The sequence below is a fragment of the Zootoca vivipara genome, chromosome 8 (genome assembly GCF_963506605.1).
Source record: "Zootoca vivipara chromosome 8, rZooViv1.1, whole genome shotgun sequence".
NCBI classification, from domain to species: domain Eukaryota; kingdom Metazoa; phylum Chordata; class Lepidosauria; order Squamata; family Lacertidae; genus Zootoca; species Zootoca vivipara.
Window position 1 is genome coordinate 26,040,903 of NC_083283.1, and position 21,366 is coordinate 26,062,268.

At 41.6% G+C, this 21,366-nt stretch overlaps 1 protein-coding gene across 1 annotated transcript; it reads left to right on the forward strand.

Moving 5' to 3' along the window:
- The first annotated feature begins 3,411 nt into the window (after nt 1-3,411).
- TMEM64 (transmembrane protein 64) lies at nt 3,412-21,015 on the forward strand. The gene is made up of 3 exons (XM_035125762.2): nt 3,412-4,569; nt 18,419-18,574; nt 19,113-21,015. The coding sequence occupies exons 1-3, from the start codon at nt 3,799-3,801 to the stop codon at nt 19,302-19,304; spliced, it is 1,119 nt and encodes a 372-aa protein (XP_034981653.1). The 5' UTR covers nt 3,412-3,798; the 3' UTR covers nt 19,305-21,015.
- Nucleotides 21,016-21,366: the final 351 nt, after the last annotated feature.

Here is a 21,366-nt window from a genome sequence, read left to right on the forward strand (position 1 = left end):
GTCATTCTCCAAACTGAACTCTCAATGCCCCACCTCAAGCTGCTATTTGTCTGAAATGCGAAACATAGAATCTTAGAGTTGGAAGGGACCTATAGGTCATCTAGTCCAACCCCCTGCAATGCAGGAATCTCAGCTAAATGACATGCAGGTGTCACACTTTCAGAGTGCTAGCTAGCTATGTGGGTGTAATGTAATGAAAGGAAGCCAGTAGCACCTTAAATATTAGGGATATGATCCTAACCCCACTTACATGGGAGTAAGCCTCATTATATTCAATATTTATATCTTTGTAGACATGGTTATGATTGCTCCAGGCCCACTCAGAGATCCATAGAGGTCCAGGCTACCCCTAGGCATAATAAACCCTGTTCTGGGCCAGTTATTGTTCAACATCTTTATAAATGACTTGGATGAAGGAATTGAGGGGGTGCTCATCAAATCTGCAGATGACACCAAACTGGGAGGGGTAGCTAATGCCGCAGAAGACAGAGTCAGAATTCAAAATGACCTTAACAGATTGGAGAACCGGGCACAAGCTAACAAAATGAATTTCAACAGGGACAAATGTAAGGTTCTGCACTTAGGCAGGAAGAACCAGATGCACAAATATAGGATGGGGGACACCTGGCTTACTAGCAGTACATGTGAAAAGGATCTAGGGGTCTTAATGTGAGTTAATAGTATGATGCAGCAGCAAAAAAATCTAATGCTATTCTAGGCTGCATCAACAGAAATATAGGGTCCAGATCAAGGAAAGTAATAGTACAGTCGTACCCAGTGCTTTTTTTTGGGGGGGGGAGGTACGCAGGGGTACGCATACCCTTAAACATTTTGTGAATCTTTGTACTTTGTCCATTTACTGTATTTATTTTTCCTGATTTGAACTATAAAATGGTTATTTTCTTAAGTCAAATTGAGAGTACCCCTAAACATTTTTTTAAAAGAAAAATAACACTGGTCATACCTCAGAAGTCGAATGGAATCCATTCCGGAAGTCCATTCGACTTCCAAAACGTTTCGAAACTGAGGCCTCGGATGTTTGGGTACCAAATAATTCTGGGTTTGTGGCGTTCGGGAGCCAAAACGTTCGACTCGCAAGGCGTTCAACTTCCAAGGTACAACTGTACCACACTATTCTTAGACCACACTTGGAATACTGTGCCCAATTCTGGGCACCAGAGTTTAAGAAGGATGTTGAAAACCTGGAATGTGTGCAGAGGAGGGTGACCAAGATGATCAAGGGTTTGGAAACTAAGTCTTACAAGGAGTGCTTGAAGGAGCTGGGAAAGAGGAGGCTGAGAAGAGATACCATAGCCATCTTCAAATGTCTTAAGGGCTGTCACATGGAGGAGGGAGCATGCTTGTTTTTGTGTGATGTAAAGGTGCAGTCGAGTGCAACATTCCGACAGAGGACTAACGGCCTCCATGTTCTAACCAGTTGCTGTGACAACTAGTTTGTCGTCGGTTGCTGGTAGTTTTGAAAGATAACTGCTCAGTTGCAGTCACCTCAGGACCAACTTCCCTCTGGTATAATTTATTTGTTTGTTATGTAACCTAAGCCTGACTTCTGGGACAGTTCTGTAAACCTGAATGAATCTGAGAGCAAAATAGTTTTATATTAACATGAATCAGATTTGTGTGTGTATTCTTTAAGAGGAATTCAAAGGGATTTTTAACCAGGAAGGCATCTTTATTAGTAGAACAAGTTAGCAACAAACTGATCGCTGCATAAACTTATAAAGGGGATTGTTTAACTCTGCTAAAATAAACCTTCCCACAGTTTTCTCCTGCTCTAAAGGGTCGGACTTGAACCAATGGCTTCAAGTTGCAAGAAAGATTCCGACTAAACATTCAGAAAAACTTTCTGACAGTAAGAACTGTTCAGCAGTGGAACAAGAGGTGGTGGACTCTCCTTCCTTGGAGGTTTTTAAGCAGAGGTTTGATGGCCATCTGTCATGGATGCTTTAGCTGAGATTCCTGCATTGCAGGGGGTTGGACTAGATGACCCTTGTGATCCCTTCCAACTCTAAGATTCTATGATTTTATGAAACATAAAAAATGCAAAAACAAAATGAGGCACCACAAAAGAGTAAGTGGTTTGTCTATATATATAAGCTGATCTTGAGAGGACATGTTCTCCTGGTATAATATGGTGCCAAGAGAACAGATGCCTATTTATTAAAATGAACATTTTAAACTTTAATATGACAACAGCTGTAACAGTTAACAAAGTAATTATCTTTGCTTAAATGGACAGCTCCAAGCTGAGAAACAAGTTGTGAAACTTACCAGATGTCAAAACATTAACAAATGTCTAAATTGGAGGCCACCTTTGAGCTTGAGGCCCTGAGTCAAAAGGCCCTCTGCCCCCTTCCCATTGGCCCAGGATTGTGCTGTGACAGTTTTTTTAAAAAACTTTTGTGGGCAAAAGTCCACTTCATCAGATACAGCATACATGTGTGTGGAGAAAACAAAAAGAGAAGTAAACAGTGGAAACAAATGTCACAACATGCAAAAATTACAGTTCAACTGAAATTTGAGCAGCTTCTGCAGGAGAGTTAAACACTCCATGCTTGGCATCACTGCCTCCCGTGGCTGAATGGGGGAGTTTGGTGCCCACCATTCAAAACCTGGGGCTCAGTTTCTTCCTTGCAACCCAACCCTCTGAAATCTATAGGCTTCAGCAGGCCTAACTCTGCAAAGTACCTCAGTGGGCCACCGTGTGAGAGGTGCTAGGCCCTAGGGGGTCACTGTGTGACGTGTGCCAGGGGTCTGGGATTGACTCTGCCATGTGTGCACAGTCCATGTACACAATATGTAAAAACCCGCATAAGCAACCTGCATGTAATAATGTATATATAATGTATATATAAATATAATGTGTGAAGCAAGTATGCTGGACATTCTGATCAGCAAGCCCTAGGCTCCGTGGTTTAACCCACAGCGCCACCTGGACTGTGGCAGTGGTGCACGCACACTATTTGAATGACAATGCTCATCATGCCCATCTATTTTTTTTGGGGGGGGGGAAGCGACCCCCTGAAATATTTTATTGAAAGGGGCGGGCACCGAAGGGACCATAAGAGTTGGCTCCACTCGTGACGAGGACGCCCTTTCACGCGTTTGCGTGGCAGCACCCGTGTTCTGCGCGTGAAATTCGTTTAGGACCGTGAGGTAGGATGCGGTGATGATTCGTGAGGGCGACGCTCTGCGGGGAAACGTTCAACGGCTGTTTTTCGTCAAGGGGGGCGTTGGTTTGTTCTCTCTGAGGGGGACGTATTCGTGAGGGGTTTCCTTTAATGTGTGCAGATAACGTATCTGCGTGAGGCGGAGGCGGAGGCGCGTGCTCCTCCCCCTCCCCCTCGCCCAGCACCGCCCACCGGCCTCTTCTCTCCCGCTGCCACATCGTCCGGCAGCGGCGCCGTCTCCTCCTCCCTCACGCGGGCGGCGGAGGCTCCCCCACCGCCGCGGCTGGAGCCCAGAGCGGGGCGGTGCTTCCACGAAGAAGGCGACCGGGTGGCGCGGCCTTGAAGAGAGCCGGCGGGAAATGGAGCCCTGCTGCCGCTCCCTGGGACGCCTGCTCCGCCAAGGCCGCAGCTGCCGAGCCCGCCTGTTCCCCGTTTGAAAGCTCTCCCGCCCGCCTCGCAAGCCTCGCTTCTCCTCGGCGGTGGCGGCGCCGGAGATGTGCGAGCGGCCGCCGCCTCCTCCTGCGCCTGCGAAGCCGGGAAGAAGGCGAAGCAGCCGGCCGCTCTGGTCGCCGTAGACGCCGCCGAAGCAGACGACGCCGTCGCCCGGGCGATGTGGAGTTTGGGCGCGACGGCGCTGCAGCTGCTCTCGCGGGCGGCCAAGCACGCCTTCGCCCAGGGAGCCCGGCAGGACCTGAACCGTTGGCTGCCCCGGCAGGGGGCGGCGGCGGAGCCGGGCGAGGCGCCGGGCCGCGGAGGAGCCTCCGAGGGGCTGTTTTGGGGAGAGCAGAACGGGCTGCACCATTACCCGCCTCCGCCTCCCCACCACCACCCTTCCGTGGAGCCGTCGGTGGAGATCCTGCTGTGCCAGCTGCCCGAAGTGGGTCCCGGCTTGTCCGAGGGCAGGACGTGGCGCTGCTCGGGCTGCCTGCTGGGCACCTGCTGGTGCAAGAGCTGCCTGAGCGCGTGCTTCTTGGCGGCGCTGTGCTTCGCCTCGCTCGCCCTGGTGCGCCGGTACCTGCGGGACCTGATGCTGTGGGCTGAGAGCCTGGACACCCTGGCCGGCGTGCTGCTCTTCACCGTGGGCTTCATCGTGGTGTCCTTCCCGTGCGGCTGGGGCTACATCCTGCTCAACGTGGCCGCCGGCTACCTCTACGGCTTCGTGCTGGGCATGGGCCTCATGGTGCTGGGGGTCCTCATCGGCACCTTCATCTCCCATGTGGTCTGCAGGAAGCTGCTGGCGGAATGGGTGCTGGCCAGGATCCAGGGCAGCGAGAAGCTCGCCGCTGTCATTCGCGTGGTGGAGGGAGGAAGTGGCCTCAAGGTGGTGGCTCTGGCCAGGCTCACCCCGATACCCTTCGGGCTCCAAAACGCTGTCTTTTCTGTGAGTAGCTCTTTGCAAGAAGCTCGGGTGCCCGAAGGGATGCCCTTTGCTCTCAGATGCCTGGCTTGTAAAGGACATTAATACACTAGAGAGCCATTTGGGAATAGAACATATATTCTGCCAAATCTAGGTTTTGCGTTCAAATTGTCTGTGGGGAGAATGCAAATTATATTGAAAAGCATTTCCTGTGGAGATAGGCTTGGACATTCAGAACTGTTTCAAAGATTTTTGTTTTTCTCCATGGGAGTGGTTTTGAAAAGTTTGCCATGGAAGCATTTAATATATGGGAACCATAAGTCTGTCCTGATTAGTAAGATAAGTAAGGGCCAAATATTACTTGAATGTATATAATGGTAATCCAACATTCTCTTGTAGATCTGATCTGAAGCAGAGGTGCAGAGGCAAAAGGATTCACCTGCATCAAATGACACCTTTCCCCTGCTTCTTGCAGGATTATAAAAGCATAACTTTTAAAACACATAGGGAAAGCTATTTATGGTGCAATCCTAAACTCATTGAATACAAAATAAAAAAAATTCCTTCAGTAGCACCTTAAAGACCAACTAAGTTTTTATTTTGGTATGAGCTTTCGTGTGCATGCACACTTCTTCAGATACATTGAATACAATGAGACTTGGAAAACATGCATAGGATTGTTCTATTAGAGTGGGGAAATTAGCAGGAAAAGGTGGAAGCATCCTTACCTGCTGCTGCCTCCATTGTTGATTAGTCCCACAGGCAGCAGTGTTTTATTATGGGTCTCTTGAACTACAATCAACCATTATGCACATTTGAGTGCAACTTGTACTTTGGTCTGAGTAGGATAGTAAATTCCAGCTGCCTCTTTCAGCTTTTCTGAAAAATCTTCATGGCTTTTAAATTGCCACATACCTGTAACTTCAAAAATTCCTTACATGGAATTCCAAAATAATTCTTAAGGAGAATACTCCTGCATCAGAAAAAAACTCCCATTTCCTTCTAACATCAAAAGAAAACTCCATTAGAAGGAAATGAAGGTTCAATAAAATTATGGGGGCCAATTCTGTTCTTCAAATTTATGTGGTATTACTGTTTTTCAAACTTGTGTCAACAATCCTCTTGATATTTAAAATAGGGAGGTTTAACTTCACATTTTCCTATAAGAAAGTTGTAGGTACTGTTGAGTTGGGACTCTTGGAAAAAGCATGTGTCTATCTTTGTACAATTTTAAAGCCACAGGAGAGAACTTGCAGCTAACCCTTGCTTGAATGTTATAAAGATTTTAATCAGGTGACTTGATTAAAAACTTGCGTGTGCCTTACTATGTGTAAATAGGTGATCATAATAGGTGTTTTTTTTGTCTGGGAAATCTTAACCATATTTTGTAGTTTGCTCTTATTATAATCCCCCCCCCCAAAAAAAATAACATGCAGAAAGAACATACAACTATGTAGATCAGCAGCAGTGCTATGCTTCCCCCAGACTATAAACATGTCTTTGGGGAGAAAAAACAGCTTACTAGAGTAACTCTTCAATGATATTATTAGTGATAAAGGGGAAAAGCAAGTGTTTTAAAACACCAGCAGTTTGAATTAGGGATACAGTTGGTAGAGCAGGAGAGACTTAATCTCAGGGTTGTGAGTTCAAACACCATGTTGGCCAAAATATTCCATCATTGCAGGATGTTGGACTAGATTACCCTTGTGGTCCCTTCCAACTCTACAATTCTATGATTCTACATTTGTCACATTCAAGTGCCTTACCAATGCAGTCTTATGGATGCCTACTCAGATGTAAGCCCCACTGAGGTCATTGGGGTTTACTTCCAGGTAATACTGTGTAGGGTTGAGGTATGCAAACATAAAGATAAAAGTTGGAGTTGACAATCTGGTAACAGTTTATTTTTTAGTACTTTTTAGAGTTTTAATAAACCTTGTGAGCTTACTTTTTAGTAAGTGTGCTTAGAACTGCATCTTCAGTTACTTACTTTGGGATTACTGCTATGATGCTGAGCTTATGTGTTCTTCAGTTTGTGTTTATCCTTATTCTGTGATGCCCTCTTAGATAGTCTCCCAGCTCTTTGAAAGCTGCTTCTGAGTAAACAGCTCTTGTGAAATGACTACAACATTTAAAGGACTGAACCATGTGGGCAGATGCTGATCGTATTAGTGTCTCCAAGGAATTGGTTCACGTCTGTGCTGTTCAGTCACTTAAACACTCTCCCAACCCTGTGGGAGCTGTTTACAGATAAGTGGGTTTCACAGTACCAGAAGATTGCCTAAAGGTGCCTGTGTGTTGCTCCTTAAAACGTACTGTGCATTAGTGCACCTGCAACATTTTAATTTGAGCCAGCAATCCTTTTTGGATCAAGTGCCCCAAAGTGTAACTCAGTAACAGTGGATCATAAAAGAGTATGAGACTGTGTGCATTCTTTGATAACAATATCACAGTGGTACTCCTAAGGGATAATAATGAAATTCAACGGAGAGCCTTGTGGCACCTTAAAGGCTTTTATTATGGCAGGACCTTTGGTGCATCCATCTGGTGACATGAGTTCTGCTCCACAAAAGCTTTTGCCATAATCAATTTCCTGGTCTTTAAAGAATTACTCTTTGCTTTTTGCTTCAGCAGACTAACAACCCCACCCTTTTGAAAATTGCTATAATGAAATCTAGTACAGTAATAACTACAAATGGATGAACCATGGAAGACATTCAATCACATCTGTAACTCCTTTCTGGAAAATCATATTTCTACATCTAGCATATGTATGCTGGATACATAGGGACATCTGGATTCTGTAATTTAATAGGACATCTGGAACTCACTCCTTTCTATTACTTTTTCATTCTTTTAATACCTGTGTGAAATTGATACTCTTTGATATGTGTAATATTTCATATACTTTTGGTATATGTAATATTTAATTATACCTTCATGGTCTGTCTTATATGATGGTTTTTCAACTTCTTTATTGTTTTCGGGTTATGCTGTCCTAGTTGTGGCAGCTTTTCACAAAATAAGGATATAACGTAAATGGTGCAACATGTTAGGAGTCTGGTCCTAGCACTTACAGTTGCTTTCTTAATGGCATTCTGCATGGGAATTTCAGGGAACCTAGGAACTTTTAAGTAGTCAGAGAAAAAGTAACCTAAAGACTTGTCATTATAGCACCCATCTGTCTCGAGAGAGAATAGAGTGCAACTCTGGGGGTGAAGTCAAATCGCTGGAGAATCACAGTACCTCCTGTGGCTGCAGAGACCAGTAACTTGTAACAGCTGTCTCCTGAGTTGTTTTTGCTGTATTAGCACCGAAGTGACCTCTGGGGCACAAGCCTGGGCAGTGTGTATGGAGGTCCTGGGCTTCCCAGACAACAAGGCTCCCCTCTCGGCCTTGCTGATTTGGTACAAAGGAAAACAAAATACGTTTGGCACCAGCTTGGCTGCAGGAGTTGCTGAAAGGAGGCATACGAGGCATAGGGACTTCACTGTACCTTTTTCACGAATTGCAATGGCAGCAGAGGTTTAGGATCAGAGTTTTCCTTTTCCCTTTTCCTTCCCGAGTTGACAAGCCCAGTTTGCATCTCATTTCCCTTGACAGTACGTGCAGTAACCACCTTCTTGACCATTGAACCCACTGTTGGTCTCGTCCACTCAACCACTGGAGCCTGACTTTGCACACAGGGAGTCCCTAACTCACCATTGGCTACCCTCACCTGGTTTAGCTGGGGTGTGGCTGCTGTCACATGCTGATAGCTTATCAGAGCCACAGGTGAGAGCTGAGTGCAGAGTGGGAATGAAAGGTGGACAAACTACCCCAGAAGGAGCACAACGTGTCCCCCACCAAAGGTACTACCCCTCCCCTAATACCCCATATGCTCCAACTTATAGTTTCATAGAATTCTTACATTCTTACTTCCAAGTCCTTTATGAATATAAACTGATGTGACGTGTGAATTTGTTCAGTGGGGTGTATATATCAAGCCCTTGAATAATTCTGGAATATCCTAACAGCAACCATCAGGTCATGCTAAACTGTTACAAGAGAGTAGATTCGGAGGTAATTATAATATCCGATGATTTCAGTTAGCTTGAAAACATGGTGGTACTCCCATTACTTCTGTTACTTTTGGAAACTTGCAGAAACTGCTTGTATGTGATTCTAAGTATTCCTTTTAAGATGGAACAGTAAAAAATGCCTGGAAGTACTCCAGTACAGGAAAGGATATACTTTCAGAATTAGTAAATAATAATCTATTGGAATAAAGGTACTTGGAGTCTGTTAGGAACACTTAGATATCCATGCTGCCCAGTCCTAAACTTGTTTACAGTACTTGGAAGTAAATTCCAGTATATTCACTGGGACATAATCCCTCCCTTTTAGGTAAATTAGGATTGCAATCATAAACTAGGTTCATGGTTGTGAAAGGCAGGCATCTTGAGAGAGTGCTTCCTTTTTGAGTGCCTTTAGTTTATCTCTTCTGCAATGCAGTGTGCAGGACTGTATATTAATGGATGCTTGATGCATGAAGCTTTTCCTACAGAGATAAAAAATCTCCGTGTAAGGAAAAATAGTATGCTGTTGCTGGTAAAGTGCAAGACGAGATTTTGCTACAAATAGCAGGATGAATTGATTAAAATCGCCACAAAACCAGACAAATTGAAATCACTTAAATCAAGAGTATCTTATGATTTGTGCTCTTCCTGATCAAGCATCCACATTAGGTGATTACAGTATATAATTTAAGATACTGGTTTGCAACTAAATAAGAACCTTTATACTAGCTGGGACTAGGAGTATGTTCTGAAGCCTTTGATCATTCAGCTAGCATGCCATTAGTGCTACAGAATTATATTTGTTGGAGAGGCAGGAAGGATAGTGCAATTGTGAGATTTGTTGGCCTCTCTATGTACAAATATCGGTGACACTAAGCAATATTACTTATTTGAAGGCTAACTACACAATCCACTGTATGTTTTACTTAGATGCGAGTTCTACTCTGTTCACTGGGACTTACTTTCATGTAAGCCCAAGGCTGCAGTTGTATGAATATTTATTTGGGACTAAATCCTATTGAAATGATTGGGACTTCCTTCTAAATCCAAGTGCAGAGAATCACACTGCACACATGAAGGTGAATTTCTCCATGTGATCAATGGCAATAGCCTTATTTGGTTAGTAGAGTAATAAATATTCAGCACTTGAGAACTGATTTTATTGCAAAGCTCAGGTAGTTGTAAAGCAGTAAAACAACATCACCCAACCCTCTCCCATGAAGGTTGGTCAGTTGATCTGGTGAGAGACAAGATTATGTCTTCTGGACCCAACCCCCTATGATTTGACTATTTTGAGTGGTAGGCTCAAATCAGTACAACATGTCACTTATTGTGTCCTATTTATAATGCTAGACCTCAGAAGTTGGCCTTTTCTCCTCCATTTCTTCCTTTGACATAAAAAGCAAGTGTTAAATCAATCTGCTTGGTAACAGATCATCAGACAATAAAGCTAAAATCCGGCAACCACTTAAACATGGAAGTAAGCCTCATTTAGCTCTGGAACATATTTCTGAGTAGACCAGAATATGCTTGCACTTTAAATGTGGGTATTAACATTTTTCATAAAATTTAAACAATGCTGTCTTTACAAAGAAACTATAATTGAAATATAAAAACAGAAAGGAAAGCAGAAAATGTGATCTAAATTTTCAGCTTCCCGTGATCAAGTTAATAAACGCTCAAGGCCATGCCAATGCTGTTAAGTTGCTTTCAGGACCATGTGTCATCTTCTGGCCCATGCACTCAACAGCATGGGTAAAGGTCAGTGACTTTAAACAAATAAATAAAAGCAAATGGTCCTGAATGTAGGTGTAAGTGCATTGGGTGATGTTGCATATTTATTAGCTTGATCATGAGTGGGTGTGAATTTGCATTATATTCTATTTTCTTCCACAGTTAGAAGCCACTGTGTTTAGTTGCAACCAGGAAAACATTGCACTGAGGACTAGGCTAATGTTTATCCAGCGTGTCAGGTCAAAGGTAGTTCTTGACTCTTAGAGTGACAGCATTTCCAGAAAGATTAATACAGTAGTATTTGACAGTGAAGTAGTTAGCAGCCCACATGTCTTATCAGATAAACTACTTTTGAAAAAGCATGTCTTATTCTTGAGATGTATGCTTTCTCTCTCTGTGAGATATATAAGCAAAAATACAAATACGAGAGGAAAAATTGTACGCAATTTTGCGTAAGACTATCCAGATAAAATACAGTGGTATCTCTGTTTTCGAACATCTCCATGTTCGAATCTCCATGAACATTTCTGTTTTCGAATGCCGTAAACTTGGAAGTACGGTAAATGCTTTGGTTTTCAAACACACCATGGAAGTCAAACATGCCACGTGGCTTCTGCTGAGTGCAAGCTCCTGAGGCAGGCATCCCCAAACTTCGGCCCTCCAGATGTTTTGGGCTACAGTTCCCATCTTCCCTGACCATTGGTCCTGTTAGCTAGGGATCATGGGAGTTGTAGGCCAAAAGATCTGGAGGGCTGCAGTTTGGAGATGCCTGTCCTGAGGCCTAGCTGTTGGTTGTTGAGTCCTTGGTTTTTGAACGTTTCAGAACCCGAACAGTCTTCTGGAATGGATTACGTTCAAAAACTGAGGTACCACTGTACTCATCTCTGCAGGAGAATGTTATAGTAGACATTCCAACACTGAACAAAAGGTTTCATTCTATTTTATTAACTTTGTCAAACTCACCAAATCATTCATTTTGGTTGTATTCAGAGCCTTTCTCATCCATTTTAATGTTGAAGAGTACCCCCTTTTTAATATCTGTCAATTACAACTTTAGGGCTAATAACAGGTTGTCAATTAATGCATTTTTCAGATGAAAAAGCAAAAAACAAACAAACCCAAAAACCCAACAACCCAAGGTTTTGAATTAATTAATTTGCATTTAAATAACAATATCACAAATGGATCTAATTTCAGTTTACACCTGGCCATCTGATATATTACATCAATCACTTTCTTCCAAACTTCAACAACTGGAAGGCATTTCCTTCACAACTGCATGAAGGTGACACCTGATGATTGACATCTCCATCATTTATTATAGGTTCCATACATATTGTTGACTTTATGTGGGATGAAGAACTATTTGCATAATGATTTATATTGTGTTTCAGATTTAAGCAATATGAGAAGGATCTGATAGACTAAAAACATATGGCTGTTACCTTTTTTTAATCATTGGCCCCTGCCCTTCATCAGTTGAACTTTAAGGACATTCACACACTTTCACTGTGCACACTATGAAAATATTCCTGAGTAATTTTGAGGTGATTCAAAAGGTGTTTCATGAATGTGGCTGTTTGTTTGTCTGGTTATAATACTTATATTCCGTTTGATAGATCCAATAAGTTCTCAAAACAGCTTACAAAATATTTTAATGATATGGTTGCATTCAATGATAGTTTTAGGAAGAGAAATAATATAGCATCCATATGATGCTAGGCTATTTTGGAAGCATTTCCTTTCTTCATCCGTGGTCTTCCCTGCTGTTGCCAGGTAGCAATCCCACTGAGGATCTCTGAGGCAAAGGAACTAAGGCTCAGCAGCTGGACCTCACTCAGCCCATGATGGAGGCAAGTCTTGGTCAAATCAAGTAGCTATTGTCTTCCTTCTTCAAAATCTACCTTGAAGAAAGACCACAACTACTTCCTCCTACCTTGAAGAAAGACTTCCTTAATACCAACTGTATGTAACATTTGGTAGTAACTTATTTTGGGCTCTATCCTAATCCTTGTTCTAAGGAGCTCAGGGAAAGATGATAGTATTGTTGAAATGAAGAGAGACCCAATTCCCTATCCCCAGGATGCATGAGGTAGAGAGGAGGGTGGGTGGTGGGGAGGTAAAATCAATTAAAAATTATGATAATCCTGTCTTTAAAAAATAAATAAATCTGAATTTTAATACAAACATGTTGAAAGGCACAACATTTATTACTGTGTGTGTGTCCCTTGGTCCCAGGTAATTATATTTTCCACCTACGTGTTCACTTCTTATATTATAAATATTTATGATGCTACCAGGCAAAAATCCTGGGCATTTGTTTTTCATATCATGGAGGAATACAGTTTTGTGAGGCAGCTACTACAGCCAGCAAACATTTTAGGCACAGCCAATTGATATGCAATTGCCGACGTGCAGGTCCTTTTGGACCCAGAAGAAGGCGGAACAGAGGTGGCCAATGTGCTGGGCGGCCAGAACGGAACCCCCACGTGAAATGGTTGCCACCTGCATCTGCAAAATTCTAGGCACTTGCTACCATCTGATCTTAGTCACAGTTATGTAGAAGTAAGCCTCACTTTGTTCAGTGGGACTTACAGTACTTCCTTATAACTGATCAAAGGACTACAACCTTAGCCTTCAAGTAAGCGGTCTTGCTTAGTATTCTTGCATGTCTACAGCAAAAGCCAAAAAGACATAATTATGTTTCATAAATCTGTGGTGCTAAAGGTTTTGAATTATGCTCCTAGATTACATAAAGATAGATAAAGATAGATGTTTTAATTGTTAAAGTAGCCCGTTAGTACACATATATTTAGGAAGGGTATGAATTTCAAAATGAGGAACTTAATAGAAGTTTATTATTCTAATTGGTCTTTTTTCTTTTTCCTGGTAACTTAAATCAAAATAGATAACAAAATTAAAACCAGTCTACCCTACTTGCAAAGCAGTGTGAGAAATAAATAAAAAAGAATAAATATCTGATTAGCCCTCTGTCTCTCAACCAAGAAAGTAACTTCCTTCAACTGTGCAGAATTTGTGGTTTGCTTCTTAGTGGATCACTATGGTGTGTGGTCTCCAAGCTTAGATGTTCTGCATTCCCCCCCCCCCCCAAAAGAAAAGAAAAATGGTGTTGAGATGAAATCTTATCTGGATCCCTCTGAGGTCTAAACTGCACATGATGCATTGCCTGCTGTGTCCTTTGGGGTTCTTTTATTTACTAGTAAGTGTGTGTACACATGTGTCTGGGACTCAAGGCGGCTTTGCATAGATAAAATAGAAAAACCTGAAAAACAAAAGACAATAATTAAAATAATTTAAGATACGGTAGATCCATTAAAAACACAGGCAACAATAAAAGCATGTTGGAATAGAAACATCTTGACCTTACAGCGGAAGGACAGCAAGGAGGGAGCTTGTCTACTTTGTCTAGGAAGGGAGTTCTGAGATCTTGGAGCAGTCACCAAGAAGGCACTCTCCCATGTCCATGCTAAGATTTCCTGCAATGATAGCAGGACTGAGAGAAGGGCCTCCCTCGCCTGAAGACCTAAGAGCCTGGGCAGGTTCATATGAGAGAATAGGGGTCTTTCAGATAGCTTGAGGTTGGAGTGGCATCTCAGTGACAGACCCTGCTCCCATTGCACACAAGCTCGTTTGAACATCTGTCTTCTATCGAGTCGGACTGTTGCTTCAACACTGACTGGCAGCAGCTTTCCAGGACAGGAGTCTTTCCCAGCCTTACTTGGAGGTGCTGGGGATTGCTGAATATAAAGCATGTACTCTGCCACTGAGCTGTAGCCTTTCCCCCAAACTTTCTTTAAGGATTTGGGTGCCTATGTTTGTATGGGCCAGGGGTGGAGTCCGCTGACCCTTTTTTATCCCTCTTCCTGCCATGTGAATCCTTTCTTCATGGTTAAAATGCCTATAAAGGTTTTAAAAATAATCTTATAAATTGAGTTCTTACAGGTTTCTCTTTCCCCCAACATTACAGTTTTTAAAAAAGGTTCTGATGTAAAAATAGATATGCAAATGGTTGTATCAAATGTGTCCCCTAATTTTATTTAAGCATATTTAAGTATATTTTCTATATTTGAAAAATGCATGGTGACTTTAGATTGGATTTAACTGCATCTTGCTAATGAGTTCATTAGACATGCCTCTTTCCTGCTCTATAATACTTAGTTCAGAGCCATTTTAGGATGAAAGATGAAGCAAAGATCATGATCTGTACAGATAACATCTTACCAGTAGCCTGGGTACATTACAGGCTGAACAAGTTTACTGTCGAGAGGTGTTCATCTAATCCTTGTGATTGTTTCAGAGTACGATCAAATTTAATGAGTGCCCTACTTAGTATATCTGGTTTCTAATTTAATATTTAAAAGGCAGAGAAAGTACTAGTTGCATCCTCCTGGCAATAAAGTAGGTCTCCCATGTGTAAGCTTTTGTAATGTCCCAGATTTCAACAGAATGACAAAAGTTATCAGAAAGTGCCTTTTGGATATATAACACTGGTAAGTTTATTCACATACCTGTCAATAAATTTTTCTCTAAAACTTCTGCCTAAATTGAATTCATGCTACTGGTGCAAATACTTTCTTGGAGAAGTACTGTAATAAATTGCCTAAAATTGTGGAAGAACTGTTTCACTACTCAAGTGTTTCAGCTGATCACCTTACTGGAGTATTTGATTACTCATGTCACAGCTTTATTTTGAAGAGATATTGTTAAAATACCAACACTATTCTAAAATAGTGGCTACTGACTATGTTGTGAAACATATTTTTAAAATCATCATTCTAATGCTACATAATGCTGAAATGAATAGAATATCATTTTAACATGTCTTAGTGTCTGCTGGGAAGATCTGTTTTCATTAAAACTTCAGAAGCTGTTTGGGTCTTCGTGTTGCTTGACTTAGGAACATGTTTTAGACCAGCCATGTTGCACTTCAGGCCCCCGCACCTGTGAAGTGGATTTGGAAAAAAACATTCATATGACATCAGGTGCTGTAGTGGTGACGTCTCTGTGCCTAATTCCAAAAGGAAAATTGGGAGCGCAGTATAGGTGCACTTCTGATTCTTTCATTCCAGTGACTGCTTCAATTTGGCTCTTTAAAAATTGGTGCCAGATTCAACTGGAAAAGAAGAATTGGGAGGGCATTTAGAGTGCATTCCTGATTCTTCTTTTGCAGCTAGGGTTTAAAATTTGAATCATCTGATGTCATATGATGACAGGTGATGGACTGGTGGGTGGCCTTGCTCACCTGTCAAAGTCGCCTGTGGGTGGGCCAGTTGAGGGTCTGGTTTGTCAGCTGCATCAAGTTTGCTTGAAGCTTCAGCTGTTGGAGAATGCAGCACCCCTGATGTTGACAAAGTGATAAACAATTAGGCCAACTCTTAATCAGCTTTACTGGCTACCTGTTGGCTTCTAGGTGCAATTTAAATTGCTGGTATTGACTTTTAAAGCAGGCTTCCTTAAACTCGGCCCTCCAGATGTTTTGAGACTACAATTCCCATCATCGCTGACCACTGGTCCTGCTAGCTAGGGATCATGGGAGTTGTAAGCCAAAAACATCTGGAGGGCCGAGTTTGAGGAAGCCTGTTTTAAAGCTACCACTGTGGGGGTGAGGAGTTGCAGTGGTAGAGATAGATTAGGTAGTTATTTGTGGCCCTCTTTTTTAGTCCCTGTGTGGTATGATTGGTAGTAATATAGAATGGTGTATGTTTTATTGTTTCTACTCATTGTTCTTGCATTGTTCTATTATTCAAATAACATTTGTATGTTTAAGTGGTTTTATCAGATATTTTATGTTCCCTTGGAAAACACCTGGTTTTGTTAGGTGGCTGACAAGGCTATAAAACAAATAGAAAAGGTTAAGGTACCCCTGACCGTTAGGTCCAGTCACAGATGACTCTGGGGTTGCGGCACTCATCTCGCTCTATAGCCTGAAGGAGCTATAGAGCTGACATTTGTCCACAGACAGCTTCCGGGTCATGTGGCCAGCATGACTAAACCACTTCTGGAGAAGCAGAACATCTCACGGAAACGCCGTTTACCTTCCCACTGGAGCGGTCCTATTTATCTACTTGCACTTTGATGTTCTTTCGAACTGCTAGGTGGGCAGGAGCTGGGAGAGAACAACGGGAGCTCACCCCATGGGGATTCGAACCGCTGACCTTCTGATCAGCAAGCCCTAGGGCTCTGTGGTTTAGACCACAGCGCCACCTGCGTTCCTTAAAACAAATAGAACTAAACTACAAATTAGAAACTGTATTTCTAAATACAGTATATGGAAAAAGCCTACCAGCAGTTGGGCTATTAAACATGGCATACTAGATTACTTTCAGAGCCTCAACACTGTTGGCAGTATGTGTCGTCACAGGCCTCTAGTATAAGTACTAGAATGTTTTTTTGTCTTCCTGCGGGCAAGCTCCTACTTGGAATGTATTACCAAAGGTAACTTATAAATACATTCATATTTTAAAATATAATGTGTTTGTCATACTGTATTTATAAATACTTGGCTATATATCAAAGGAGCCACACCCTGGGAACGGCTTCAACTGGCTGGCTAAACCAGGTGAGGATAGCTGATGGGTCTCAAACCCTTGGTGAGTTAGGGACTTCTGCATGCAAAGACAGGCTCTGGCAGATTGAGCAGATGAGACCAATAGTGGGTCCAACAGTCAAGAAGGCGATTTCTGCACATGCTGTAGGGAAATGAGGGGCATATGGGGCTCATCAACCTGGGAAGGATAACAGTTGCTTGCATGATATCTTTGGGAGAAGAAAAGGCTAAGGAATAAACCCTGCAGAAATCTGGAGTGGAGTCCATAAAGCGGTTGGATGGCACCTTGTATGCCTCCTTCTGCCAACTCCTGCAGCCAAGCTGATGTTAAACCTATTGTCCTGCTTTCCTTTGGACCACATCAGCCAGGCTGAGGGGGGGGGAAGCCCAGCACCTCTATACACAATGCCCAGGCTTTGCCCCAAGGAGGTTACTTCAGAGCTCCTAATGCAGGGTTTGACTTCACCTCTGGAGGTGCACTCCATTGTCTCTCAAGACAGCCAGATGCCAACAAAAATAGCAAAAACCTGTCATAATCTCAAATTCTGTTTGAAAGTTATTTATTGTTTACCCCCTATTTCACTAAGGGGTTCAAGGCAGTATACATGATCCCTCCCCACTTTTTTTAATCCTTATGTCTCCTCAATACACCTTCTGTCATTATGGTATAACACAATAACTCAAGATTTTAAAAGATTATGGTTTTTTCCATAATCCTCATCTTGTATCCTTTATTGTAAAACTTTAATTTTCATTGTACAAAAATTTGGGGCAAGCGGTGTGATGTCTGTAGAAAGTGGTTCAAATAAAATAAGAATGGGAGCATCACTCTGGACTGTGGTGCAGAAATATAGTCATGAATGGCTTCTTAAGAACACTACAATGTTTTGAGAAAAAGCTTCCAATTTATTTCCAAATCTAAATCTGATGAAACACCCTTAAAAACAAAATGAAAGGAATCTGGTATGGATTGCAGAGTTCTGCAGTTGCAGGAATTGTAGTAAATGGCATATCCTACTTGAACTGTACAGTCAAAAGCTATACAAAAAAGTTGGAAAAGAGAGATTTAACTGGAAGAACTAATAGGTGTATTTTCATAAATGTATTCCGTGGAATTTCCCATGTAGCTACTTATTTACTTCCTGCTTTGAACCTTTTCCTGAAATAAGTTATGCATCTAGTAATCTAAATTGATTGTAATATTATTTTAATTTTCACTTTTAGCATTCATAAATAATTTTTGAAATCCTTAAGCCAATTAAAATATGTAAAAATATTTTCCCAGTAGACTTACGTAGCTTCATAGATGTCATGGATTTTGTACTTCAAAATAAATTTTAATTACCTGATGTTCAAATATAAACACTATGGCTGTACTATTAGGTCTATTGAAATAAGTGATTCCTGTTAGCCTTGGGGCTGGTGATGGTGTCTTTGGGAGATTTAGAACATGTAAACTAATCAAGAGAATACCTTTTTTCAGGTTACATTTTATGCCTTCTTTTTTATTTAGATAACAGATCTTTCCTTACCAAACTATCTGGTGGCTTCTTCCATTGGATTGCTTCCAACTCAACTCTTAAACTCCTATCTGGGCACCACCTTGCGCACTATGGAGGATGTCATTGCAGAACAAAGTGTTAGTGGCTACTTCATTTTTAGTTTACAGGTAAGCCATTTTTTAGCCCTTACTCAAAAAATTCATTTTGTCTCTTTACAGTATGTGTTTAATGAAAAGTAAGTCCCACTGTCTTAAATGGTATTCACTCCCAGGTAATCTGCCTGGTTAATATTGGCTTGGATTGTAAGGCTCCTTTTATTTATATTATACTGTACTGTAGTGCAATTCTCTTTGAAAGCCATCCAAGTTGGAGGCCCATCACACTGTCTTGTGGGGGTTGAGTTTTGTAGTTTGAGTATATGTTGTGTGAAGAAGTACTTTCTTTTGTCTGTCCTGACTCTCCCTACATTTATTGAAGCCTCGGGTTATATGATATGAGAGAAGGAGAAAAACACATTCCCTGTACTTTCTCTGCACTGCACATATGTGAATTTGACATTCTTTTTAACGCAGTTGCTGCTAGCATGACCTGTAAAGCCTATTTAAAAGTTCACCTTTCTCCCATACTTTGAATCTTTTCCTTGTGCTTATTACTGCTGTTGAAAATATTTTTTAAAAAGCACTATCACTTCTGTTTCATTCACAGATTGTAATAAGTATAGGCCTCATGTTTTATGTTGTCCACCGGGCTCAAGTGGAATTGAATGCAGCCATAGTCGCATGTGAAATGGAAATGAAGACATCACTTGTTAAAAGCAGTCTACCAAGCAACAGCAATTCATCCTTTTGCAGCAAGAGGACGCTTGCATTTTCTGGAGGAGGAATCAACATTGTATGAGTTCCCCTCCCCCTTTCCTCTTGAAGTATTATATTAACTTTCTTTGTGAATCTGGACAACCTAACATATTGCCTAGACATCTCAAAAAGATTTAAATCCCAAACAGTGGAAGATGCATTATAGTTCAAACAACCTTGGTGGTTTTTAAATTGCAAAATGGGCAGCTTTTTGTAAGGTGGCTAAGTGACTGTAAATATAGATGTAAGTCTGGCTGCACCTTTTGTCATTATTATACGTGTCATGGCCTGTAGTCTGCACTTTAGGTTTGTTTTGTGTTTCCTTTTTCAAACGGAGAAAAAAATGCCCCTGAAGCAAATACCCCCCCCCCCCCGCTTAGCGTTATTTATAAGGCTGACTAATAATATACAGTAGATCTATAATACTGGCGAATGAGTGTAAAGTATGCAACTCCATGTACAGTACTCTTGAATGTGCTTAGCTTTCAAAGTATTTCCAGAAAGCAGTATGTTCTTCTGTCACAAGCGGCAATCCAGCAAAGGGAAGGTTCTGCTTCTTAGGGCTGGGAAAGGCAAAACTCTAGTACTTTCTGAAAAGGACAGCTCTCTCTCTCTCCCAGTATCCACAGTCATTTCCTGTCTGCGACAGGTTACAGGGTTTCTCCACAGTTCTTTTGGGGACCTGCTAAAAAGGAAAGTGCGGGAGCATTTTTGCTATTTGGGGACTATTTGGCTCCCTTACCTTGCTTTTTTCTTTTATTTCTTGTGGGGCCAGGGGGAGAACACATTATATAAATATTTGGTTGAATGTATTTTTGTAAGCCACTGAAATATTGTGGAGCCATTCATAATTTTTCACGCAAGTTTAAATCCTACATTGTGGGACTGAAGTGCTCTTATATAATGTTTAAGTTACACTGTGTAATATGCAAAGTAAAAGAGAAACTACAAAGAACTTAATATGATTGTGGCCAATAGCAGTCTGAGGGAGAACTTGTAGGTGAAATACAAGTCTGACCTGGTTTTATCATCCTCTTTAGTGACGAAAAGGGCTCTTCCATTGCAATCCCATTTCTAGCTAGCTAGAGTTTGGGGAGCGGGGTGTAGATCGGCTTCGCTTTGTACTGAGCACCATAAGACTTGCAAAGCAGGAGGAACTAAATCTCTCTGAAAATACTATGGTACTAACAAATAACGTGGCCTTTATTTTATGGGGAAGACCTTTTGGTTTTTCTTTAATAAAAGCTTTAAAAATCAACACAGTTCCTCCCTAATACTTTCCTCCAGTCATCAAATGATGCTCTTCTGGTATGTTTTGTGCAGTACGTTGGTACTTGCACCAGTGAAATGCTGTGAAGATGCTGTGCATGTGCCCCTTCTTCTTTGCATGTGTGAAACATTTGCAAAAATTAGGAGAAACAGGTTTTCCATCTTTAAAAAATAAATGACTAGAAAAGGGCAGATATGTCTTTCAAGGCTCAGGAATCCATAAATGTTTTTAAAAGAATATATTTCATATGATGTGATGGACTCTCCACAGAAGGATCGCCAGGTCTCTTCTCCGTGGGTTTGAACAGACTGAAATAATCTTGTGTGTGTCAGTACCGTAATTCTTTACAGATACATATTTGTATACTCTCAAAGATGCTTCATAGAAGTTGGAACCAGCACAAAACTACTTTGAACTCGAATAACCTTATTTTTTTTGTCTTAATTAGTTTGTTGTTAACAATAAAGTACAATTTGGGCTGTTACGATTTTGTGTTAACTTATTGCCCCCCCTTTCTTTTTTGTATGTGTGTCACCTGGTTGCAATCAGTTTTGGGTTTTTTGTTTTTTTTTGCCAGTTGTGTGTAAACTACCATCTGTAGAAAACAAGGGCCACAGTCTAAAACCATATGTCCATTAGCTTCAGTGGGCTTAATGCCACCTAACTTTTGTGTTTGATTGTGGCAAATTGCTTACAGGGTTATAGTTCGGAATAGTTTGCCATTGAGAATATACCATACTTTTTTTTGGTACAGTAATTGCACTGTTCCAATATGTCCCCAGTCACCTTGAAATGGTGGTCATACATCTTAGCAACATTTCCTTTCTTGAATCCA